Source organism: Heterodontus francisci, chromosome 30 (genome assembly GCF_036365525.1).
Source record: "Heterodontus francisci isolate sHetFra1 chromosome 30, sHetFra1.hap1, whole genome shotgun sequence".
Classification (NCBI taxonomy): domain Eukaryota; kingdom Metazoa; phylum Chordata; class Chondrichthyes; order Heterodontiformes; family Heterodontidae; genus Heterodontus; species Heterodontus francisci.
This window is the reverse complement of record NC_090400.1, coordinates 52,984,648-53,010,915: the sequence shown is the minus strand read 5'-3', so window position 1 is coordinate 53,010,915 and position 26,268 is coordinate 52,984,648. Positions and strand designations below refer to the sequence as shown.

General features: G+C 44.1%; 1 protein-coding gene across 5 annotated transcripts in view; it reads left to right on the top strand.

Annotated features, from left to right (window-relative positions):
* Positions 1–26,268, top strand: part of LOC137346792 (multidrug and toxin extrusion protein 1-like) — a 44,962-nt gene that overhangs the window by 8,977 nt on the left and 9,717 nt on the right. For 4 of the 5 annotated variants that reach the window (XM_068010649.1, XM_068010652.1, XM_068010648.1 and 1 more), the window contains 12 exons: positions 458–526; positions 2,608–2,756; positions 11,093–11,135; positions 13,345–13,389; positions 14,451–14,548; positions 14,657–14,754; positions 15,384–15,497; positions 16,487–16,554; positions 18,013–18,121; positions 22,248–22,323; positions 22,431–22,500; positions 23,008–23,140. In XM_068010649.1, coding sequence (XP_067866750.1) covers positions 458–526; positions 2,608–2,756; positions 11,093–11,135; positions 13,345–13,389; positions 14,451–14,548; positions 14,657–14,754; positions 15,384–15,497; positions 16,487–16,554; positions 18,013–18,121; positions 22,248–22,323; positions 22,431–22,500; positions 23,008–23,140 — 1,072 coding nt within the window. The remainder of the gene's footprint in view (positions 1–457; positions 527–2,607; positions 2,757–11,092; positions 11,136–13,344; positions 13,390–14,450; positions 14,549–14,656; positions 14,755–15,383; positions 15,498–16,486; positions 16,555–18,012; positions 18,122–22,247; positions 22,324–22,430; positions 22,501–23,007; positions 23,141–26,268) is intronic. The other variant, XM_068010651.1, reaches the window with a different exon arrangement.

Here is a 26,268-nt window from a genome sequence, read left to right as displayed (position 1 = left end):
AAAGATCTCGGAGTGTTGTAGGGCTGGAACAGCTTACAGAGATAATGAAGGGTGAGGTCATAGAAAGATTTGAACACAAGGATAAGCAGAGTCACTGGTGGACTGGGAGCCAATGTAGGTCAATGAGCACAGGGGTCATATGTGAAGGGGACTCGGTGCAAGTTAAGATATGGGGAGGAGAGTTTTGGATGACTTCCAGTTTACAGTTTGGAAGATTGGACGCTATCGAGGAAAGCATTTTAATAGGAGTGTCTGCTGGTAGCAAAAACATATCAAGAGTTGGTACCTGAGGGGAAGGAGGAGAGAACAGAGAAAGAATGGGGAGGGAAAAAGAAATTCACAATGGTATTTTACTCATTGACATAAAAAAATCCTATTTTATATTATTTTGTGGCATGTTGATGGCGTCTATGATGATATTGCTAAATGTTTCCTTTTCTTTATTTCTTTTGGACAGGTAATAAATGTATCAGGTAGCTCCATAGGTGTGGGCTTGTCTTCAGCGTGTGACACTCTCATCTCTCAAGTAGGTGCAGCTAACTCCAGGCTGTACATTGGACAGTGATACTCTCTTAATGGAGAAAAATATAATTAGCTATCTCAGAGAAGAATAAATCTTTAAAGTTCAGGCCTTGTGAAACTCAAACCCCCGTATGAATTTGAGCCACACAGACCAGGGACGTACCAGATAGAAATCCTGGTGTGTCCTGAATTAGTTGATCTCAGTGAGTGCAAGGCTGCTACAATTGGCCTTGATTCTCTTGAGCTGTGGATCGGAAAATGATCCAGTGATTCTGAACTAACAAGCAAGGAGGTTGGAGGTGAAATTCAATGAGGGAGACGGCATGAAATGGCCAATTGCAAATCAGCGACCCATTTCACACTCTGCCCAATTACCCTGCAGAATATAAAATGGGCTGGTGATTCGCCAGTGCTCATTTTGCATTACCACACAAAGTGCATTGCACCTCTATTGAGTGTCTTTGTCACAGTATATAACTCTATTTCCATTCTCAGCACCACTCTTAGTATTATAGCACAATTATCTTGAGGAAAATGTTCGAGAACATTGTATGGAGAAGAACATTGAACAGGAAGCGTTTGATGTTTATCTCAAAAACACAATGTTATAAGGGACCGGGAAGCAATAGGCCATGTGTGTCAAGTGTACTGGAATTCTCTGATGTCTCGGACAGTTCACTAGATCTCATGTACACAAGAATGCAAGAAATAGGAGCAGAAGTAGACCATATGGCCATTGAGCCTGCTCCGCCATTCAATATGATCATGGCTGATCTTGGGCTTCAATTCCACTTTCCAGCCCACTCCCCATATCCCTTGGTTCCCTGCGAGACCAAAAATCTATATCCCAGCCTTAAATGTACTTAGATTTTTTAAGGTAATTGTTAAAGTTCGAGGTGTTAGTCTTTTTTGTTTAGAGTTTAGTTTTCTCTAATTTTGGGGACACGAAGAAAACTTGCAGAAGCTTTACTTAGGAGATAAGTGAGTTGGATTGAATCCAAGATGAAGAAGGTGGTTTAAACAAAGGACAGCATTGATGGATTAAATGGTCTTTGATCATTCCATGCTTTACCATCTTATCGCTTCAATTTCTTGTAAATTTCCTCTGCACTGTGGTCTAAGTAAAGTGGTTCAGATGCACTTTACACTCTGGTGGCTGTGGACTGAACAAACCTGGCACATTAAATGCTAAACAAAAATGGTATCCAATCATAATGGTTTTGGTTAAGTGGGGTAAATATTTTGATATTCTAATTTTTTTATATATTGTTGCAGTTATTACTTGTAGAGCCTGATTTTTAGGCCCCACTGGTGCCAGGAACAGATGTGGGTGGCTGGGCTTGTGCTAAAAATAATGACTGTCGGCCTGTGGCCCGGTTCCCCGTTTTCATCCCACCTCGGGCCATTTTCCCAGAGGTGGGATAGTGGGGTGGCAGGGCAACCTGCCCACATGCGGCAAGTAGCCAATCCAACTAATTAAGGCCTCTAAGGTCAATTGAAGGAAAATCCCATTCGGCCTGCAGATTCCCAGAGGCGGTGGGGGCCAATTTGACTGCCTGGAGGTGACTTCCTGGCAGCACACCAGGGTGGGGGGGGGGGGGGGCAGCGCTCTGGGCAGCCCTAGAGGCCCTCCCTGCAAACCTGGGTGCAGCAGCAGCCTCAGGCCACCCTCTCGAGGGATCCCCCCACACAATGGTGGGCTGGCTGCAAAAGATTTTTTTAATATAACTTTTAAAAAGCTGGAGTAAGTGCACCTTCATTTTGAAGTGCCCTCTCCCTCATTTTCCTGCCATGGCAACCTGCTGCTGCATTCAAGCTGGAAGGCTTCTGATTGGCCCTCCAGCTTTGAGAGCCAGCTTGCCGCCCTTAATTGGACCGTGAGCCCACCCTCTGGCCATTAATTGGCCACCCCTGGAAAATCTCAATGAGTGACTGTTTCCCAGACTGTGTGAGTTTCTGATCCACATTTGAGTCTGATGGCGGGTTCAGAAGCCTGCAGGAAAATCCAGCCCATAGTGTCCATCGGAATGGGGTGGTCAATATTGATCCAATTCATTTTAACAAAACTTTTGCTCTGATTTTCAGACACATGGCAGTAAGAACTTGAAGCGAATTGGAGTGATTCTCCAAAGAGGGATTCTCATTCTCATGATAGCTTGCTTTCCCTGCTGGGCTATCTTCATCAACATTGAACACATTTTATTGGCTTTCAAACTGTCTCCTGCAGTAGCCAAGTGAGAGTCTTGTCTTATTTATTTATTACAAAAGAGAATAATTGATGATGTTTGTGTGACAGAAAGAAGGCCATCCTGAGTTTGCAGCCCCAAAGGCAGAGCGTGTTAGTGAACACAGAAGTGTTGGGTCAAGGAATGTTAGGATGGAGGTTCCTGCTTGCATATTTACATATAGTGAGGGGGTTAATCTCAGCTGGATCGGTGTCAAGCAGAGGCCAGATAGTTTCCCCAATAGAGAGTGGGCCAATGAAATAGTGAGTCAATCATCTTGCAGTGGACTTCACCTGACATTCAACATAAGAGCAGAATCGATAGAGAATAGCAACAGGTCACATGCTGGGAATGAGAAACTAACTTAAAATTCAAAAGGGGAAATAGCGTAAGAAAAGAAACCTATTGTAGAACTGAATAAGGTAGACTTAAATCCTTGGAATGAGGGGGATTTCAGGAGGGTTAATATATCATTCCATTGATGCTTTCCACAAACTCTATGAGTCAGTCCACTCTGTAATAGGCTGGCTGGAGGCACATTTCATTTCAAGAATTGAGTCAATTTTTTTCCTCCCCCCAAGATCCTTTGCAGTCTGACCAAAAATTGAAGAAGTTAGACTGAGTGATCCCGTGATTTAAACTCACATCTTATTAGGAGTTCGATATACATTCCTCTAAAGACCAGAACAGCTGCTTGTTTGATTCTTTAGAGAATAAATAGAATTATAGAATAGTCTAGAACAGAAGGAGGCCGATCAGTTAGTCCCTCTTTCCCATTCATTCCCCATTGTGGCACAGTGGTTAGCACTGCAGCCTCACAGCTCCAGGGACCCGGGTTCAATTCTGGGTACTGCCTGTGTGGAGTTTGCAAGTTCTCCCTGTGTCTGTGTGGGTTTCCTCTGGGTGCTCTGGTTTCCTCCCACAGCCAAAAAGACTTGCAGGTTGATAGGTAAATTGGCCATTATAAATTGCCCCTAGTATAGGTAGGTGGTAGGGGAATGTAGGGACGGATGAGGATGTATAGGGACAGGTGAGGATGTGGTAGGAATATGGGATTAGTGTAGGATTAGTATAAATGGGTGGTTAATGGTCGGCACAGACTCGGTGGGCCGAAGGGCCTGTTTCAGTGCTGTATCTCTAAATCGAAAATCTAAATCTAAATTAACCTACAATATATTTCTCTTTTAAGTATTTATCAAATTCCCTTTCGTAGGCTGCTCTTGAACCTACCTCCACCACCCCATTAGGCAGTGTATTTAAAATCCTAATCACTCATTTGTAAAAAAAGGTTTCCTCATGTCGCCTCTGGTTCTTTTGCCAATCACCTTAAATCTGTTCCTTCTGTGACCGACCCTTCAGCCATTGGAAACAGTTTGTCTTTATTTACTCTATCTAAACCCTTCATGATTTTAAACGCACCCTTCATGATTTTAAACGCATCCATCAAATCTCCTCTTAGCCTTCTCTGCTCCAAGGAAAACATCCCCAGCTTCTCCAGTCTATCCACCGAAATGTAGTCCTGTATTCCTAGAAACATTCCAGTAAATTGCTTGTATACCCTCTACAATAAGTTTTATTCATTCATGGAATGTAGATGTTGCTGCCAAGGCCAGCATTTATTGCCCATCCTTGATTGCCCTTGAGAAGGTGACGGTGAGCTGCCTCCTTGAACCACCACAGTCTGTGTGGTGTTGGTAAATCCGCAGTGCTGTTAAGTAGGGAGTTCCAAGATGTTGACCCAGTGCAGATGAAGGAATGGTGATATATTTCAAAGTCAAGATGGTGTGTGACTCGGAGGGGAACTTGGAGGACGCGATGTTACTGTGTGCCTGCTGCCCTTGTCCCTGTAAGCGGTAGAGCTCGCAGGTTTAGACGGTGCTATAGCATTGGGTTGGCAACGTGTCCGTACACGGACACCAATGTACATGATAAAGGATTTTGAGGTCTGTGACTGGTAATGTCAGGGATGGGAAATTTCCCATTGGATTCTTCTTTACGACCAGACGAAGCTGGAAAAAAAAAATCGCAAGTGTCAGTTTCACAGTGACAGATGCTGAGACTGGGAACAGCAGTTTCTGAACTTTGGACAGATTCGGGATTTTCCAGCAGACTATAAAAAAAAACAAAACCCGCTGGAAAACCCTGAATCTGTCCGAAGCTCAGAAACTGTTATTCCCATTCTCTGCAATGGTCAGAAAGTGAGAGATAGAGGCGGGAAGAGGGCAGGGGGTAAGAGGGGGGGGGGGAAGAGAGAGAGAGAGAGGGATGGGGGTAGAGAGTGGGTGGGCAGAGGGGTGGAGGGAGAGAGTGGGGGGGCAGAGGGGGGGAGAGAGAGAAGGGGAAGAGGTAGAGAGAATGAGGACAAAAAGAGGCGAGAACAGAGAGGGAGGACAGAGAGAGGGGGGAATAGAAATGGGGGACACCGAGCATGAGAACAACACTGGGGGAGACAACACAGAGAGGGGGGATGACACAGAGAGGGGAGGGAACAATACAGAGAGGGGGACAATACAGAGCGGGGGGGGGAGAAACAGGGGGACACAAAGAGGGGCAACACAAAGAGAGGGGACACATAGAGGGAGTGGGAGAGAGAGCGGGGCAGAGAGACAGAGACAGAGGCAGAGAGGCAGAGGCAGACAAAGGGAGAGAGAGGAGGGAGTGAGAGCGCAGTCAAGATCACTCCTGCCAGATGAATATCTATCTGGAATACTCTGCATCATTATAGCAAGTGCGCGAGAAGACATTGACTACTTGTGCAAGCAAAACAAAAGGCTCGTTATCACACAAAATCAGTATCCAACATGGTGACGTGAAAGTAAGTCAATAAATTAGTCTTCTCATTTAAAAAGTCTTCACAAAAATGTATGTTTGTTGTTGTTTTGATAGTAAGCTAAATTTTTAATGCCTTTATCTTTCTGAAATTGTCTCAGCGGCTCCCTATACAAGACAAAAATTGTAATGTGGCCCAACAGGCGAAAAGGCTGGACACCCCTCTCTCTCTCTGTCCCCTGCTCTTTCTTCCCCCATCTTTCTCTCTGTCCCCTGTCTCTCCTCTCTCTCTCCCTGTCCCCCTCTCTCTTGGACTCTCTCCCCCATTCCCTATCAGCTAGGTTATTTTTAAAAAACAAGTTCAAAGGCTTGTGTTATGTAAACTCATTTTAAAATGGGAAAAGTCACTTAGGGAATGTCTCAATTTCAATGCTCTGGCACACATTAGTTTAACCTGGGACACAAGCTCAGTAACATTTTGAAAGTTGCTGGACTTTTACTTCTATATAAATATTGCAATTCTGCTGCTATCCATTTGGAACCACATTGTTCCAGAACTTGTACTGAGGGGAAAATAGGCAAGAAAATCCAAGAAATGTCCAGAAGTCAGTAATATATGTTCCTCATGAATACAAGAGTATGGTGTAATAGGGCTGAGTGATGTTGGCAAAAACAGGATGCTGCTAACCCATATACAATAGTAAATAAAATGTAATGGATAGGTTTAATAAACCTTAAGCTATGATGAACTGTCTACAATTCCTTAACAAAATCTATGCTGCATTTGCAGTTTTAAAAAATGTCAGGGAAGACATAGTAAAAATTTATTATGTTTCAATGGGGAGGCAGTGGCATCGTGGTAATGTCACTGGCCTAGTAATCCAGCACCCAGGCTAATTCTCTGGGGACATGGGCTTGAATCGCACCAACAGCAGATGGTGAAAATTTAATTCAATTAATGAATCTGGAATTGAACAGCTAGTCTAATGATGACTATGAAACCATTGTCGATTGTTGTAAAAATCCATCTGGTTCCCTCACGTCCTTTAGGGAAGGAAATCTGCCATCCTTATCTGGTCTGGCTGACATGTGACTCCAGACCCACAGCAATGTGCTTGGCTCTCAAAATGTCCTCTGAAATGGCCTAGTGAGCCACTCATTTCAAGGGCAATTAGGCAGGGGCAATAAATGCTGCCCTAGCCAAAGATGCCCACATCCCATTAAAAATGACCATGTTAGAAACAGTCATAAACTGATTTTATTGCTGCAAATTGGATTGAAGGACAAGTTTTACAAGTATGTCAAAGATCAGTAACAGTGATATGCATCATTTACTATCCAGTTGAGGGCAGATAACCTGAGTGGCCAATGTCATCTGAAAGTTGTTTGTATTATATAATTACATCACGTTAAAAGTGGACCTTTGCTAACAGGTAAGCGATTTGGCTCGTTCATAAATTGGTTAGTCTGGATAGTGACATGCAGTAATTTAATAGTACATGCAGTAACAACTACTCAACTTTTTGTAGAAAAGCATTTTGTTTATAATTATCTTGTCAGAGCTGAATCAGAATCAACAGTGACAGACTAAGATTCAGACATGAGGGAGTTTAAGAGAATCGCTTTATTGGAGAAACTGAAGGGCACTCTTTATTTGTAATTGTGTTTATCTAATTGTGTCACTAGCTTTGGTGAGTAAATGACATTTTGTTCATGAGAGATGCTGTTGTTTCTGTATTTTAGAATCCAGGACATGGTTTAACAGCCTGTCAAGATGAATAAACTAGTCTTGGCTACCTACCGTTAATCTCCCTGTCCCTCCTGTCCCACTCTGCTTTACTGTTTTACATGACTCCTGTGAAGCACAATCTGCTCTATCCTATAAAATTCTCCTGACTTGGTGATCACTGCCCTTTTGTTGGCTGTCCTGTCTTCAGATACATATTACAAGCAGGTGGAGAAATTGCACAAACATTGACCATCACGGGTTAAATTGTCTTGTGACAACAGCAGTGAGAGAAATGGTCTTTTTTTAAATTCATTCATGGGATGTGGATGTCACTGGCTAGGCCAGCATTTATTGCCCATCCCTAATTGTCCTTGAGAAGGTGGTGGTGAGCTGCCTTCTTGAACTGCTGCAGTCCATGTGGGGTAGGTATACCCACAGTGCTGTTAGGAAGGGAGTTCCAGGATTTTGACCCAGCGACCGTGAAGGAATGGCGATATAGTTCCAAGTCAGGATGGTGCGTGACTTGGAGGGGAACTTGCAGGTAGTGAAGTTCCCATGTATTTGCAGCCCTTATCCTTCTTGTTGGTAGAGGTCGCGGGTTTGGAAGGTGCTGTCTAAGGAGCCTTGGTGCATTGCTGCAGTGCACCTTGTAGATGGTACACACTGCTGCCATTGTGCGTCAGTGATGGAGGGAGTGAATGTTTGTGGATGGGGTGCCAATCAAGCGGGCTGCTTTGTCCTGGATGGTGTCGAGCTTCTTGAGTGTTGTTGGAGCTGCACCCATCCAGGCAAATGGAGAGTATTCCATCACACCCCTGACTTGTGCCTTGTAGATGGAGGACAGGCTTTGGGGAGTCAGGAGGTGAGTTACTTGCCTCAGGATTCCTAGCCTCTGACCTGCTCTTGTAGCCACGGTATTTATATGGCTACTCCAGTTCAGTTTCCGGTCAATGGTAGCCCTAGGATGTTGATAGTGGGGGATTCAGTGATGGTAATGCCGTTGAATGTCAAGGGGAGATGATTAGATTCTCTCTTGTTGGAGATGGTCATTGCCTGGCACTTGTGTGGCGCGAATGTTACTTGCCACTTCTCAGCCCAAGCCTGGATATTGTCCAGGTCTTGCTGCATTTCTACAAGGACTGCTTCAGTATCTGAGGAGTCACGAATGGTGCTGAACATTGTGCAATCATCAGCGAACATCCCCACTTCTGACCTTATGATTGAAGGAAGATTGAAGCAGCTGAAGATGGTTTGGCCTAGGACACAACCCTGAGGAACTCCTGCAGTGATGTCCTGGAGCTCAGATGATTGACCTCCAACAACCACAACCATCTTCCTTTGCACTAGGTATGACTCCAGCCAGCGGAGTGTTTATCCCCTGATTACCATTGACCTCAGTTTTGCTAGGGCTCCTTGATGCCATACTCAGTCAAATGCTGCCTTGATGTCAAGGGCAGTCACTCTCACCTCACCTCTTGAGTTCAGCTCTTTTGTCCATGTTTGAACCAAGGCTGTGATGAGGTCAGGAGCTGAGTGGCCCTGGCGGAACCCAAACTGAGCGTCACTGAGCAGGTTATTGCTAAGCAAGTGCCGCTTGATGGCACTGTTGATGACACCTTCCATCACTTTACTGATGATTGAGAGCAGGCTGATGGGGTGGTAATTGGCCGGGTTGGAATTGTCCTGCTTTTTGTGTACAGGACATACCTGGGCAATTTTCCACATTGCAGGGTAGATGCCAGTGTTGTCGCTGTACTGGAACAGCTTGGCTAGGGGCGCAGCAAGTTCTGGAGCACAGGTTTTCAGTACCATTGCCGGAATATTGTCAAAGCCCATCGCTTTTGCAGTATGCAGTGCCTTCAGTCGTTTCTTGATATCACGCGGAGTGAATCGAATTGGCTGAAGTCTGGCATCTGTGATGTTGGGGACTTCAGGAGGAGGCCACGATGGATCATCAAGTCGGCACGTCTGGCTGAAGATTGTTGCAAATGCTTCAGCCTTATCTTTCACACTGATGTGCTGTGCTCCCCCATCATTGAGGATGGGGATATTTGTGGAGTCACCACCTCCAGTTAGTTGTTTAATTGTCCACCGCCATTCACGGCTGGATGTGGCAGGACTGCAGAGCTTAGATCTGATCCGTTGGTTATGGGATCGCTTAGCTCTGTCTATCGCATGCTGCTTACGCAGTTTGGCACGCAGATAGTCCTGGATTGTAGCTTCACCAGGTTGACACCTCATTTTGAGGTATGCCTGGTGCTGCTCCTGGCATGCCCTCCTGCACTCTTCATTGAACCAGGGTTGGTCTCTTGGCTTGATGGTAATGGTAGAGTGGGGGATATGCCGGGCCATGAGGTTACAGATTGTGGTTGAGTACAATTTTGCTGCTGCTGATGGCCCACAGCACCTCATGGATGCCCAGTTTTGCATTGCTAGATCTGTTCGAAATCTATCCCATTTAGCATGGTGGTAGTGCCACGCAACACGATGGACAGCATCCTCAAAGTGAAGGCGGGACTTCGTCTCCACAAGGACTGTGCGGTGGTCAGTCCTACCAATACAGTCATGGACAGAAGTATCTGCGGCAGGCAGATTGGTGAGGACGCGGTCAAGTATGTTTTTCCCTTGTGTTGGTTCCCCCACCGCCTGTCGCAGACCCAGTCTAGCAGCTATGTCCTTCAGGAATCGGCCAGCTCGGTCAGTAGTGGTGCTACCGAGCCACTCTTGGTGATGGACATTGAAGTGCCCCACCCAGAGTGCATTTTGTGCCCTTGCCACCCTCAGTGCTTCCTCCAAGTGGTGTCATCAGCTGAGGGAGGGCGGTAGGTGGTAATCAGTAGGAGGTTACCTTGCTCATGTTTGACCTGATGCCATGAGACTTCATGGGGTCCGGAGTCGATGTTGAGGACTCCCATGGCAACTCCCTCCCTACTGGATACCACTGTGCAACCGTCTCAGGTGGGTCTGTCCTGCCGGTGGGACAAGACATACCCGGGGATGGTGATGGCAGTGTCTGGGACATTGTCTGTAAGGTATGATTTCATGAGCATGACTATGTCTGTCTGTTTTCCTATTGTTGATTTTTCTCCTGTATCACCTCAATAACCACAATAACAATCCTCTCCTTGAGTTTCATGGTTTATTGGATGAATTTTCACCCCTGACACAGTGTGAATCCACAGCGGTCATCCAATAAAGTCCATCTACCACACCGTGACATAGTGTTTTTTTTTTATTCATTCATGGGATTTGGGTGTTGCTGGCTAGGCCAGCATTAATTGCCCATCCCTAATTGCCCTTGAACCGCTGTAGTCCATTTGGACTTCGTAGCAGTTAGATACAACTGAGTGGCTTGCTAGGGCATGTAAGGGTCAACCACATTGCTGTGGGTCTGTAGTCACATGTCGGCCAGACCAGGTAAGGACAGCAGATTTCCTTCCCTAAAGGACATTAATACTAGCTCTATTCTGTCAACAAAAGTATTTTGCATTGGCATTACATATTATTTTGCTTGCCAGCTAGCTAATGCAGTTGTGCTTCTCTCCATGATGTTTGTATGCTTAGCTACTTTATTTCTAGGGAGAAATGTGTTTTAAATCGGATTGTGTTTTGATGGCAATACACCTTATATACAGATTAATTGCCCCATGTCCGTGCTTTGTCAATAATTTTGTCAAATGTCTGTTGTGCAACATGTCAGTGCCTATTCCTGAGCTATAGAAGCTTTGGCAAGTTTCATCTTGTAGATGGTATACACTGCTTCTGCGTTTTGAGTTTACCTTTGGTTACATGTGGTGATGTTCTATGATTTCCCTATTGTTATCAACATCTTCTACATTCCTTGCAGGTTAACACAACTCTATGTGAAGATATTTATTCCTGGTCTTCCTGTAAGTAAACTATTTTTGGCAGCGTCCACACACACACAACTCATTAAAGAACTTAACTCATTCATTACCTGAATGTGGACTGACCCAGAAGAGTCCAGCCAGCAAAGATTACAGTGGATCTCCCTGTGACTAACTGGATAGCTTTTATTAGTAGGGGGATCGAGTTTCGGAGCCACGAGGTCATGCTGCAGCTGTACAAAACTCTGGTGAGACCGCACCTGGAGTATTGCGTGCAGTTCTGGTCACAGCATTATAGGAAGGATGTGGAAGCTTTGGAAAGGGTGCAGAGGAGATTTACTAGGATGTTGCCTGGTATGGAGGGAAGGTCTTACGAGGAAAGGCTGAGGGTCTTGAGGTTGTTTTCGTTGGAGAGAAGGAGGAGGAGAGGTGACTTAATCGAGACATATAAGATAATCAGAGGGTTAGATAGGGTGGATAGTGAGCATCTTTTTCCTCGGATGGTGATGGCAAACACGAGGGGACATAGCTTCAAGTTGAGGGGTGATAGATATAGGACAGATGTTAGAGGTAGTTTCTTGACTCAGAGAGTAGTAGGGGCGTGGAACGCCCTGCCTGCAACAGTAGTAGACTCTCCAACTTTAAGGGCATTTAAGTGGTCATTGGATAGACATATGGATGAAAATGGAATAGTGTAGGTCAGATGGTTTCACAGGTCGGCGCAACATCGAGGGCCGAAGGGCCTGTACTCTGCTGTAATGTTCTAAAAACAATTTTTTAAAAACTGCACCATTCAGTATGCCAGACTTATCAGGATGATCCCCCAACTGATCTCAATTTGGGATCCATAATGTCTCAGCTTTCCATGGCTAGATAGTAGAAGCAGTCTTGAACAACACAAAGATACGTACAATCAGAGCTCCAGTACCTCACCAAAGTCACTGTTCTGTTATATTCCAGAATATAGCAGTGGTTAGCACCGCAGCCTCACAGCTCCAGCGACCCGGGTTCAGTTCTGGGTACTGCCTGTGTGGAGTTTGCAAGTTCTCCCTGTGACCGCGTGGGTTTCCGCCGGGTGCTCCGGTTTCCTCCCACAGCCAAAGACTTGCAGGTTGATAGGTAAATTGGCCATTGTAAATTGCCCCTAGTGGTGGTAGGAGAATGGTGGGGATGTGGTAGAGAATATGGGATTAATGTAGGACTAGTATAAATGGGTGGTTGTTGGTCGGCACAGACTCGGTGGGCCGAAGGGCCTGTTTCAGTGCTGTATCTCTAAAAAAAAAGCCAGTTGGTGAAGGATAGCACTGGAGCCAATCTTTACTCAGTCTAACATTTATTTACAGAGTGAAACATTACAACCATAGACCTCCTAACTCAACCACACCACAGTTTCAATAAATATGAGCTCAAGTGAAACCCATTTAATGCCTTCCATCTGCATATAATTAATTAATTATACAGAATTGTCATGCAATTAACATGTTCTTCATATGTGAGCTTAATATATGAAATAGGAGCAGGAGTTGTCAATTTGGCCTCTTGAACCTGCTTTGCCATTCAATAAGATCATGCCTGATCTTATACCTCAGCTACATTTTCCCACATTATTCCCAGATCCCTTGATTCCCTTAGTATCCAAAAATCTATTGATCTCTGACTTGAATACACTCAATGACTGAGCATCCACAGCTCTCTCTGGTAGAGAATTCCAAAGTTCACAACCCTTTGACTGAAGAAATGTCTCCTCATCTCAATCCTAAATGTCTAACCCCTTATTCTGAGTCTGAGGCCTCTAACTTTAGACACACCAGCCAGCCAGGAGAAACAACCTATCAGCATCTATCCTGTTAAGCCACTTCAGAAATTCACATGTTTCAATGAGATCACTACTCATTCTTCTAAACTCCGGGAATATAGGCCTAGTTTACTCAATCTCTCCTGATCGGGAAATTCCCTCCTCCCAGGAATCAATCCAGTGATCCTTTGTTGCACTCCCTCTAAGACAGGTATATCTTTCCTTGGATGAGGAGACTTAAGCTATACATAGTACTCCAAATGTGGTCTCACCAAGGCCCTGTATAATTGCAGTAAGCTATCTTGACTCTTATACTCCAATCCCTTTGTAATAAAGGACAACTTATGATTTGCTTTCCTAATTGCTTGCTGTAGCTGCATGTTAGCTTTCTATGATTTGCATACAAGGACACCTAGATCCAAATTGTTGCTAATTATTTTCAATATTCTTTCATAGGCAGTATTTCTTCATAACTTAGAGATCAGATACCTTCAGAATCAGGTAAAGTCACTGAATTTTGAAGTGTGCATGAAATTACTTTAATAATTATTGCAGTAAGATACATTTGGGAGTCTTTGGTTTTATTTCCCTTATTTTGATGGTTAACTGCAATCGGGCAGATTGCGCAAAATATTTCAGGAGCTAATTTGGAAAAAGTAGCTACACTCATATCATATTACAAAATATTTACAGCACAGAAATAGACCATTCAGCCCTCTAGATTCACACTGGTGTCCATTCTCCACACGAGCCTCCTCCCACTGTTCTTCATCAAACCCCTTCAACATACCCTTCGATTCCTTTCTCCCTCCCCTTTAATATGTCTATGCTGTTCACCTCAACTACTCCTTGTGGCTGAATAAATGAAACTAGTTTCTCAGCCCAAAGGGACTGAGTGAGGGTCATTTCCATATTCACTGCCTGGACAGTAATCCAGTGGAGCCAATCGTCCAATGTAGAACCCGTCCAATTTTCATGCCAATGAAATCAAAAGGATAAAATTGGGTGGCTTCCACAATGGGCAGGCATTCTGTTTTGCCAGATTATCACCCAGACTGAATGCGAAAATTACCGCAGTCGTTTTGTTTTCAATGACTGTATATCACTCCCCAGATGTACTCACAATTGGTAATATCATTGCATGTGTGCACACAGACACACGGGCATTAGGGAGCGAGCTATCCAAGGAGGAACCCTTACTTTCCCTTATTTGTAGATTATTCCATTGTTGAATCCAACTCAGAGAGTGTGGAATAGCAGCATCAGGGGGAATGGTTGAATGGGACACTTATCAGATAGCAATGATAGATGGAGAAGCTCCCTGGAGCACAGGGAATTTGAATTTCTTGATCTAACAGCAAATGGCAAGTTCCAGCAATGAGCCTGATTCAAGTGAGGGAAAAGGGATCATGTTAGATCAGGGCTCATTGTACCCCAAACACGGACATTGGGAGAGCAGTTGCACCCTATCTTCCTGCTATCGTGGCACCGTGTCACACACCCTGTTGGTTTATTGAAGGGCAATTCCGAGGACTGACTTTATTGTTTTGTTCCCACCTCAGGGAATCATCATGCCTCAGATGTTCACTAGTTTCATAGCCAACATCTTCAATGCTGTGATCAATTATCTCTTACTCCATGTGCTGACATTGGGAGTGTCGTAAGTAGCAAAGAACTTTAAAAACATTTTATAATATCTGATAAATAAAACTTCCACAGAACCAGGCTTCATTTGAAGCTACTTTTAATATGCTAACTTGTTTTTCAGAGGCTCGGCTGCTGCCAATGTTGTCTCTCAGTACTGTCAAGTTATTCTTCTGTTTGTATACATTCGATGGAAAAGGTTGTACGTTAAGACCTGGACAGGTAGGGCCCAGGGGATAACTTACACTTTGGGCAATGATGTGAAATGAGTGAAATTCAATTACTCACCCAGTATACACCTCCTCAATTCCCCTTTCCAATGAAATGCAAGGAGAGAAAAATTGGACAGGACGTTTCATGGGAGTCTCATTCAATCCCCTATCTGTGTACAATACTCGCTTGCTTTGAAGGTTCTTATTTATTGATTTGTTTCCTACTTTTCCTTCTGCTCCTCCTTCCTGTCTTGGTTCATGCTGTGCAACATTCCCACCAGTACTATCAGTTCTCTTGCACAAATGGCCATGGTTTCTGTGAGAGTCCAGACGTTACTGACCACTGAGGAGATCAGAAGCAAATGTTCCCTCGCATTACTGGTGCCATCCAGCACTGCCACGATTTCTCACAATGCGCTTCCTGTAATGAGTGCAGTTTCCCACAGATTGCAGAATCGCCCTTAACACTGACAAATTTCATGGCAAAATATACCCCAGAGAGAAACCCAGGGCCAATGTGAAAGCTGAGGTGAGCTGGATGATATTAAAGTTTTTCTATCTGCCCTATTTCCCTTTCTCCTTATGTGCTTCTCAGATACTTTCTATTCTGTGTTAGTAACTCCATTTTTATTTGTGTAGGATGGTCGATTGACTGCCTGCAGGAGTGGGACCACTTTTCATGGCTGGCAATTCCTAGCATGATTATGATATGTTTTGAACATTGGGCGTATCAAATCGGAACTTTTCTCATAGGTAAATAAACTAGGACACTAGCTAAACTAGAAAAACACACCTTCCACTATTGCTAACTGGGCGAAATGGAGACAGGATGCAGTCTACAAAATGTAGAGTCAATAGATACATTCAAAGGAGACAAGCAAGGGCACTCTTCCCTCTCTTGGCACTGGGGTTTACAACACGGGGAATTTTATACTCTTCCCCGCATTGGGTTTGGAGGTGGGGAGAGCATTTATTTGGACAGGAGGGTGGCGGGGCGGATCCTTGCCAACTTCCTGTCTCCACCCAAATTAAGTGCAGGGTGGGAAGGCCCGTGGAAAGCATTCCCGCCCTGCCGCCAATGCTTTCCCGCCCTGCTGCCAATTGAGGCCCTTAAGTGGGAAATTAATGCTCAATTAACGGCCTCATCCCACTGCTGCTAGTATTAGCCCAGTGGAGGGCAGGCCTGTCACTTCATGAAGAGCACGGCAAGAAAACATGCGTGGGGGTGGGTGTGGGGGTGGGAGTCGGGTTTGGGGGACCCCACATTAAAAGGCACAGTGCATGATCAAGCGACCCAGCATTGAGAAGTGGGGAGCCCGCTGATAGCCACCACCCCCCCCCATCCTTGCTGCTGAACCCCTGCAACCCCCTCTCCCACGACCCCCAACTCGTGAAACCCCTGCTGCCCTGACTCACCTGTGGCCTGGTTCCAGCACCTCAGATAGGTCCAGTACCTACAGAAGCCATTATCAGACCATACTTATTGTATCCTGGCAGCAACGTCTGAGCGACATTGGCAGATCCCTGGAGCCCTGTCACCTCCTCACCTTCTCAGATACAGGTCCCCGGGGGATGGGGAACAAGGAGGGGAGGGTAATTAGAGGTTGACACCCACCCCCCCGAAATAAAAATGCAAGAGGTTCTGATGCTGAAAGATTAATTCTACATAATATATTTTCTCTCTTAATATTAGTTAACTTCAATCAAGTTTAACTTACTGTTTGTTCCCTTCCCTTTCAAAGGATTAATTAATGAAGTTCAACTTGGTGCCCAGGCCATTATTTATCAAACTTTAACAGCAGCGTACCTGGTAAGGCTGGTTTCTGTACAAGTGCAGTTCTAACATGCCTCAGTTTTTCAAGCTGTTGTTTGTAGCTATAGCTTCTCATTCCTAGTATCATACTCGTGAACCTTTACAATGCTCTTTTTGTGGCTGTAGTATGATGTGTTTAGACTGCATGCAATTTTTCAATTGTGACCTAACCAATATCTTGCAGAAATAAACATCAGTCCCTGGCTGTTACATAAACTAAGAACTTCATTTGTCTTATAATTGCCTTTTCTGCCTGTACTCCATCATTTCAAACATGATACAAACAATCTGACCATATAGCTTATACTTCCTTTCACTCATGTTTTTCCAAAATGTACTATGACCATATTTCTCAACATTAAACTGCATTTGCCACCTATCTGCCCACTCTACTAACCAGCTTATATTTGCCTGCAATCCCTGTATCCATCCTCGGTTTGCCATGCATCTTAACTTGGTAAGATCAGCAAACTTCAATATTATTTTATCAAGCTGGTTTTCCTCTCTGTCTTCTAATGTGCAGATAGGCTGTATCACAGAAGTAGAACTGCTGATTTGACGGTGTTGGTAAAACATGGCACACATATGGATTATTTGTGACATGTGGAGGACTTTTCCATTAAGTCATCCAGGTGCTCATGTGCATTGGGATTTGTTCCAAATTTTGTCAGAAGCTTTCTAGTAACTCACTGAAGGGGTCCTTCATCAACAACAATGCCAATAATGCATTTACATAGTGCCATTGGCATTGCTGTGGGATTATTGCTGTTATCAAACAAAACTTGACAAGGAGTAGTGTGATCAAAAGCTTGGTCAAAGAGGTAGATTTTAAGCAGCATCTTGAAAGAAGAGAAAGATAGAGAGGTGGAGAGGGAATTTCAGAGCTTAGCGCCTAGGTAGCTGAAGGCATGGCTGCCAATGGTGGAGCAATGCAAATGAGGGATGCACAAGAGGCAAGAATTAGAGGCATGCAGAGACCTCGGTGGGCTGTAGGGCTGAAGGAGATGCAAAGAGAGTTAGGGTTGTGGCTGTTGAAGGGATTATATTGAGTGTCAGAAGACAATTTGAAGATGGGAGGGAAAGATGCAAAGGAGGGAATCACAGCCAACACAGATCCTCCACTCATTCAGCATCCATGCTTTAGACACATTGTAGTAGGGTTAACAGATAGAAATTAAAAATAAAAACTCTGATTTTATTCCGTCCAGAAGCACGAGAGTGAGGAAGGGGTCAGGGTTGGGGTGGCAGTTAATGAGGCTAACTGTAATGCTAACTGCTTCCCAACTGAGATCAGGTAACTCATCACAAAGGAGGGACTGAACCTCTGACCTTCCTGGTCTGTTTGGTGATATATCCATCCACATGTATATTGATGGAGCAGTTGCTTTCAACAACAGATTAAATTCAGGGAACAAATAGAGAATAACGTACACGTTTATTTTCTTTCTGCTGCAGATTGCTTTCGGATATGGCATGGCAGCAACTGTTCATGTGGGTAATGCACTAGGTGCCAGAAATCCAGAGCAGGCTGCAAACTCTGCTAAAGTTGCTATATACTGCATTGGTGAGTCCAATAGTTTAAACTCATTGACAGAAACTGTTGTTATTCAAACAATGTAACCCTCACTATGTCTCCAAAGTTCTCCCCTTTTAAACCCTCCTGAAGGATTTTGGCTCCTCATTGGGATACCCCTCTCTGGGTGCCAGTATTTGCTGTGACCTTCCCTATTTGTCATTTTTTGTGTATGAGCTGGACAGTTGACAGGCTATTTGACTGCAAGAGTTATCACAGCTGAGCCTGATTCTGTCCTCGCCTGATGTCGAAACACAAGACATTTCCACTAGGGTTTTAATAACATTTCTATCTGTTTTTGTGATGTGGCAATGCCAGCAATGCTGCATTTATTGCCTATTCCTCGTTGCCGAGAGAAGATGGTGGGCAATGTTCCCTCTAAGCTGTGCGGCCGCACAGCAATCTGAAAGTTCCTGCGCAAGAGTTAGCCCCTTTAAGTTATCAGATGTTCTCCGCCATACATTTACACAAATTGACTGTCCACAAAAAGAAAACAATTAAGGGTACGTTGGTGGTCGTTCTCCTTCTAGATCCACCACTGCCCTGATAGTGATGGTGCTTCCCCAATGGTGTTAAGCAAGCAATTCCAGGATTCTGACCCAGTGACAATGAAGGAATGAAGATATATGTTGAAGGCGGCATGGTGTGAGAGTTGGATGGCCATTTGGTGGTAATGGTGTTTCTACTTCATTGCCACTCTTCTCTTTCTCTGTGTCAGTAGTCACAGGAGATGGAGATGCAGCCTGTGGATCATACTATACGACTGAGGTTGGAGGAGTGCACTGTCTTTTCTTGTTCCATTGTTCCACTGGTCACAACATATATTTAAATGTTTACCCAGTTACCGATACAGTCAATCATATACTCTACTCTTTATCCCAGAATAAAAAACACCAACCAGGTTTCCTTAAGAAACAACTAAATTATCAGTTTATTATAAAAACAAGACTTATCTAGTAATGAAGCAAAGCATTACACACAGATTGAAATATGAAAGTTCCTTTTCTTAAATCCCCCTGCACAAACTCACAGCCACACTGAAAAAATAAAGAAACTCTCTCTGCAGAGCTCTTTTACAAAAAAAATACTTTGGCCAAATATTTGCTAATTCTTGAAGAAAAAAAGAGAAGATATGGAACGATGTCAGTTGTCCCTTTTGATCTGGTGTCCTAGTACATGTAAATGGGTCACTGGGATCTTTTCTGGAACAGTTCTTTTCAGGCAGCATTGAGCATTAATCTGGCAGTTTTTTCCCAGTTTCTCAGGGAAAATGTGGCATCAAGGGTTTCGGTTATCATGCTGAATACACAGGGTTTCTCAGCGACAAGAGGAAAGAGATGAGTTGCATGTTTTTCCTTGGCAGACTGATCTTTAACTGCTTTCAAAAACAGTCCACGCCCCAACGGAAGCAAAACAATATCTCAGAAGCGAAACAACAAACAGTTAATCAGAACCTCCTGACGCTTATAAATCTTGATATAGCACTTCTCTGTAAACATCTTCTCCAGGTCACCAAGGTTTCTGTTGTTTATTGAGCTTAAGACTTCCAGGAAAGGTTTGTTTTCAAAACAAGACCTCTCAGTGACCCTTGTAAAAACATGTCCATGGAGTCTTTTCAACAAAAGCAACTTCCAACATCTATGAAATCTTCAACCTTCCCAAAAATGAATCCATTTCTACAATCTAAATATGAATCCTCAAAAATATTTAACTAAAAACAGAAGTACTTTTCTGACAATACATATTACAGCCACAATATGCCAGTGATGAAGTGGGTGGAGATTGAGTCCAATGGCAGGAAAGCAATAGGTGAGAGATTACAGAGATCTGACATGCAGAGGGATCTGGGTGTTCTAGTGCTTGAATCACAAAAGGTTAGCAGGCAGGTACAGCACGTAATTAGGAAAGCTGATAGAATGTTATCGTTTATCGTGAGGGGAATTGAATACAAAAGTAGGGAGGTTATGCTTCAGCTAGACAGGGCATTGCTGAGTAGTGTGTACAATACTGGTCTCCTTATTTAAGGAAGGTTGTAAATGTGTTGGGGGCCGTACAGAGAAAGTTTACTAGACTAAAACCTGGAAAGGGTGGGTTGTTTTATGAGAAAAGATTGGACAGGCTAGGCTTGTATCCGCTGGAATCTGGAAGAGTAAGAGGCGACTTGATTGAAACATATAAGATCCGGAGGGTGCTTGACAGGGTGGATGTGGAAAGGATGTTTCCCCTTGTGGGAGAATCTCGAACTAGGGGTCACTGTTTAAAAATAAGGGGTTGCCCATTTAAGACAGAGATGAGGAGAAAATTTTTTCTCTCAGAGGGTCGTGAGTCTTTCGAATTCTCTTCCTCAAAAGGCGGTGGAAGCAGAGTCTTTGAATATTTTTAAGGCAGAGGTAGATAGATTCTTGATAAGCAAGGGGGTGGAAGGTTATTGGGGGTAGGTGGAAATGTGGAATAATCAATTCAGCCATGAACTTATTGAATGGTGGAGCAGGCTCAAGGGGTTGAGTGGCCTACTCCTGCTCCTAATTCATATGTTCGTATGTAATAAAGCATTGGATGGTTGTTGCGGCTAAACCAGGTGAAAGGTGAGTAATCTATCACGTCCCAGACTTGAGCTTTGTGGTTGGAGCTTTGGGTGATCAAACTGCCAGACCCTTTCCTGTTCTTGTAGCTAATAAGGTGATATGGCTGGTCAAGTTAAGTTTCTGGACAATGGTATCTCCCCAGCAGGTTGGTGATGGGACATTCAGCAATGATGGTGATGTTGACAGTCAAGGGGAGATGGTTGGACTTTCTCTTGTTTGAGATGGTGATTAAACTGGCACTTATGTGGTACAAATGTTACCAGCCTGTTACCAGCCAAAGTCGGGATGTTATCCAGATCCTTCTGTAGGCTGCTTCATTATTGGAGGTGTTGTAAATGGAGTTACATACTGCAAAAATCATCAGCAAACCATTACACTTCGGACCTTGTGATGGAGGGAAGTCTATTGATGGAACAGCCAAAGATGTCTGGACCAAGATCACTGTATAGCAATCAGGAGACAAAACCCTGGATAATTTTCCACCTCTCCCATTCAGGGGCACTGAGGCCAATTGTATAACGTCTACCACCATTCCTCCACCTTCGCCCACCCATTCCCCACTACCTAGCTCAGATCAGCTAATTCAGAACAGATTGGGGCCATTCCCCATATGTACAGCACAAGATCTTGTTGTCTTCATGAGTCAACATTGAGTTCAACAATTTCAGATCATAACCACTGCTCCCATTTTTTTCAGACAGCAGGTGCTGGTAATGGTTCTGCTGTTCCTATTTACAGATCCTCTGGAGCAATCTTTTGCTTCTTTACTTGTCTTATTACCACCCCCTTTTTGCCTAGCACTATCAACACTTTTGAAATTTAATCACCCCTGCCAGCCACCCTATCACAGACCTTTCCTTTCATTCTATCCTCCTCTCCCCCTTTCCTTGTTTCTGCACCTGCTTTAAAACCTTTAACCTCTCTCATTTTTGCTAGTCCTGTCAATAGGTCAATGACCTGAAATGTTAACTGTTTCTTTCTCCACAGAGGCTGCCTGGTCTGCTGAGTGTTTCCAGCATTTTCAGTTTCTATTTTATATTCTATCCATAGGAAGACCCCATGTTTGTTGCCTGGTCTGTGTTGTGTTTACTGATCTCAGCTGGGATGCCAGTTAGAGCTCTGCGATTAGCTTCAACAATCTGGATTAAGGAGGGGAAAATCGTTCATGGTTCCTGCTCCTGATGGTTGTCCAGAGCGTGGGTGTGGACAATGAGTGAAGACGGGACCAGAACCAATGGCGATGCCTCCACCACCATCAAATAGGTGGACATTCACTGTCTAGACTTAATCAGGAAGAAGTTCCCTGGAGCAAGTTACAGGAGGGAGTGAGGAGGGGATGGGGTCCATCAAACTGCACCCAGACAGAGAGTCAACAGCCAGTAAAGCAGAGGGGGGCGGGGGTGGGGAGGTCATGTGTTGGAAAAGGGGAGGGTAGAAAGAAACTGAATTGCAATTTTCTTCAAAAAGGTTCTCTGGAACTTCAAATAGATTATTTTCTGTGAATCCTTCACGCTTTACACTTATTTCCACAGTGTGCATCTCATTAGTAAATGCAGTGATAATTGGAGCAATAAGGAATGTGGTGGCTTATATCTTTACCAATGACAAGTTAGTAAATCTAAATTCTACAAACATCAAAACTCATCATTACACATTTACAAAATGAATTCAGAATCATCTGAAAGCTCTCTGATATCCCTCTCTTCATTTTCCAGAGAAATTGTTCATTTAGTTACTGACGTTATGCCACTCTGTGCTGCGTTCCATTTGTTTGACGCCATGGCGGTGAGTATTTCAGTATCTGTGATATAAGTACACGCGACATTTCTGTTGTTCACTATTTTTAAATGCTAACTCCTTTATTTTAAATTTATTATATCATGTCAATAAAGTCTTACAGCACACGTCTGTCATATTCTATGTGTCACACTTCATAATGTCATACTTGAATTTCCCATTTTGTTACAGGTGTAATCCAATCGGACATAGAATTTTACAGCATAGAAACAGGCCATTCAGCCCAAACTGGTCTGTACCTGTGTTTATGCTGCACTCGAGCCTCCTCCCACCCTTCTTCATCTCACCCGAATGACCTTTAATGTCAACAATACAAGAAAGCGAGTTGACTACATGAGCTATTCCCTACATAACATCAGTGATTGTGTTCAAAATGTAATCTATTGGTTATGAATTATTTGAGGACGTTAAGTCACTAGGTTTAGTTTCCTTCCTGGAGAAACCACAGCAACTTATTGTGTAATCATGCTAATATATTGTTTGTCTATTTTGCAGGGTGTATGTAGTGGAGTGATAAGAGGAACTGGGAAGCAAAAACTAGGAGCTATTGGTAACCTAGTTGGGTACTACCTATTTGGGTTACCCATTGGAATCGCATTGATGTTTGCTGCAAAACTTGGTGTATTTGGTAGGAATTTAAATATATTTTTCCTTTTGCTTAATACCAGCAATTATCACCCTCCAACTGCTCTCTATCAGACATTTAAGGAGATATTTCATAACTCTCGATAAAGATATATAACTTTGAGAAAGAAAGACGATATAAGAAGGATGCACCATCCGTGGCTAATGAAGGATAGTTACAAATTGAAAGAAAAGACATGCAATGCTGTGAACAATAGTGGTAGGCCTGAAGGTTGGAAAAAGTTTAGAAACCAGCAAAAGATGACTAAAAAATTATAAAGAGGGAGAAATTAGTACATGAAATTATACTAACAAGAAATATAAAAACAGACAGTAAGAACTTCTACAAGCATATAAAAAGGAAGAGAGTCGCTAAAGTTAGTCATTAGAGGATGAGACTGGGGAATTAATAATGGGAAACAATGAAGCGGCAGAGACTTTGAACAAGTATTTTGTATGTGTTCACGGAAGAAGACACAAAACATATCCCAAGAATAGTAGAAAAGCAAGGGGCAAAAGGAAGGGAGGAACTTAAAACAATCACTATCACTAGAGAAAAACTACTAGGAAAACTAATGGCACTAAGGGCTGACAAGTCCCCTGGATCTGACGCCCCGCATCACTAGGTTTTAGAAGAAGTGGCTGCAGAGATAGTGGATGCGTTGGTTGTAATCTTCCAGAATTCCCTAGATTCTGGAAAGGCCCCAGCAGATTGGGAAACTGCAAATGCAACAACCCTATTCCAGAAAGGAGGGAGACAGAAAACAGGAAACTATAGTTTAGTTTAGTTTAGTTTAGAGATCCAGTTATAGGTCAGTTAGCCTAACATCTGTCATTGGGAAAATGCTGGAATCCGTTATTAAGGAAGTTGTAGCAGGACATTTAGAAAATCATAATACAATCAGGCAGTCAACATGGTTTTGTGAAAGGAAAATCCTGTTTGACAAATTTATTAGAGTTCTTTGAGGATGTAACAAGCAGGGTGGATAAAGGGAACCAATAGATATAGTGTATTCGGATTTCCAAAAGGCATTAGATTTCATCTTTGGCCTCTTTATCTCGAGAGACAATGGGTAAGCGCCTGGAGGTGGTCAGTGGTGTGTGGAGCAGCGCCTGGAGTGGCTATAAAGGCCAATTCTAGAGTGGCAGGCTCTTCCACAGGTGCTGCAGAAAAATTTGTTTGTCGGGACTGTTACACAGTTGGATCTCCCCTTGCGCCTCTGTCTTTTTTCCTGCCAACTGCTAAGTCTCTTCGACTCGCCACTCTTTAGCCCCGCCTTTATGGCTGCCCGCCAGCTCTGGCGAACGCTGGCAACTGACTCCCACGACTTGTGATCAATGTCACAGGACTTCATGTCACATTTGCAGACGTCTTTAAAGCAGAGCCATGGACGGCCGGTGCGTCTGATACCAGTGGCGAGCTCGCTGTACAATGTGTCTTTGGGGATCCTGCCATCTTCCATGCAGCTCACATGGCCAAGCCATCTCAAGCGCCGCTGACTCAGTAGTGTGTATAAGCTGGGGATGTTGGCCGCCACGAGGACTTCTGTGTTGGAGATACGGTCCTGCCACCTGATGTCAAGTATTCTCCGGAGGCAGCGAAGATGGAATGAATTGAGACATCGCTCTTGGCTGACATACGTTGTCCAGGCCTCGCTGCCATAGAGCAAGGTACTGAGGACACAGGCTTGATACACTCGGACCTTTGTGTTCCGTGTCAGTGCGCCATTTTCCCACACTCTCTTGGCCAGTCTGGACATAGCAGTGGAAGCCTTTCCCATGCGCTTGTTGATTTCTGCATCTAGAGACAGGTTACTGGTGATAGTTGAGCCTAGGTAGGTGAACTCTTGAACCACTTCCAGAGCTTGGTCGCCAATATTGATGGATGGAGCATTTCTGACGTCCTGTCCCATGATGTTCGTTTTCTTGAGGCTGATGGTTAGGCCAAATTCGTTGCAGGCAGCCGCAAACCTGTCGATGAGACTCTGCAGACACTCTTCAGTGTGAGATGTTAATGCAGCATCGTCAGCAAAGAGGAGTTCCCTGATGAGGACTTTCCGTACTTTGGACTTCGCTCTTAGAAGGGCAAGGTTGAACAACCTGCCCCCTGATCTTGTGTGGAGGAAAATTCCTTCTTCTGAAGACTTGAACGCATGTGAGAGCAGCAGGGAGAAAAAAATCCCAAAAAGTGTGGGTGTGAGAACACAGCCCTGTTTCACGCCACTCAGGATAGGAAAGGGGTCTGATGAGGTGCCGTTATGTTGAATTGTGCCTTTCATATTGTCATGGAATGAGGTGATGATACTTAGTAGCTTTGGTGGACATCCAATCTTTTCTAGTAGTCTGAAGAGACCACGTCTGCTGACGAGGTCAAAGGCTTTGGTGAGATCAATGAAAGCAATGTAGAGGGGCATCTGTTGTTCGCGGCATTTCTCCTGTATCTGACGAAGGGAGAACAGCATGTCAATAGTCTGATCTCTCTGCACGAAAGCCACACTGTGCCTCAGGGTAGACGCGCTCGGCCAGCTTCTGGAGCCTGTTTAAAGCGACTCGAGCAAAGACTTTCCCCACTATGCTGAGCAGGGAGATTCCACGGTAGTTGTTGCAGTCACCGTGGTCACCTTTGTTTTTATAGAGGGTGATGATATTGGCATCGCGCATGTCCTGAGGTACTGCTCCCTCGTCCCAGCACAGGCAAAGCAGTTCATGTAGTGCTGAGAGTATAGCAGGCTTGGCACTCTTGATTATTTCAGGGGTAATGCTGTCTTTCCCAGGGGCTTTTCCGCTGGCTAGAGAATCAATGGCATCACTGAGTTCCGATTTTGTTGGCTGTCCGTCCAGCTCATCCATGCCTGGTAGAGGCTGGGCTGCATTGAGGGCAGTCTCAGTGACAACATTCTCCCTGGAGTACAGTTATAGGTAGTGCTCAACCCAGCGGTCCATTTGCTTGCGTTGGTCAGTGATTATGTCCCCTGATTTAGATTTAAGGGGGGCGAACTTCTTGATGGTTCTTGATTAGGTGCCACATAAAAGGTTACTGCACAAGTAAAGAGCTCATGGTATTGGGGTTAATATATTAGCATAGGTAGAAGATTGGCTAACTAAACAGGAAACAGTCGGGATGAATTGGTC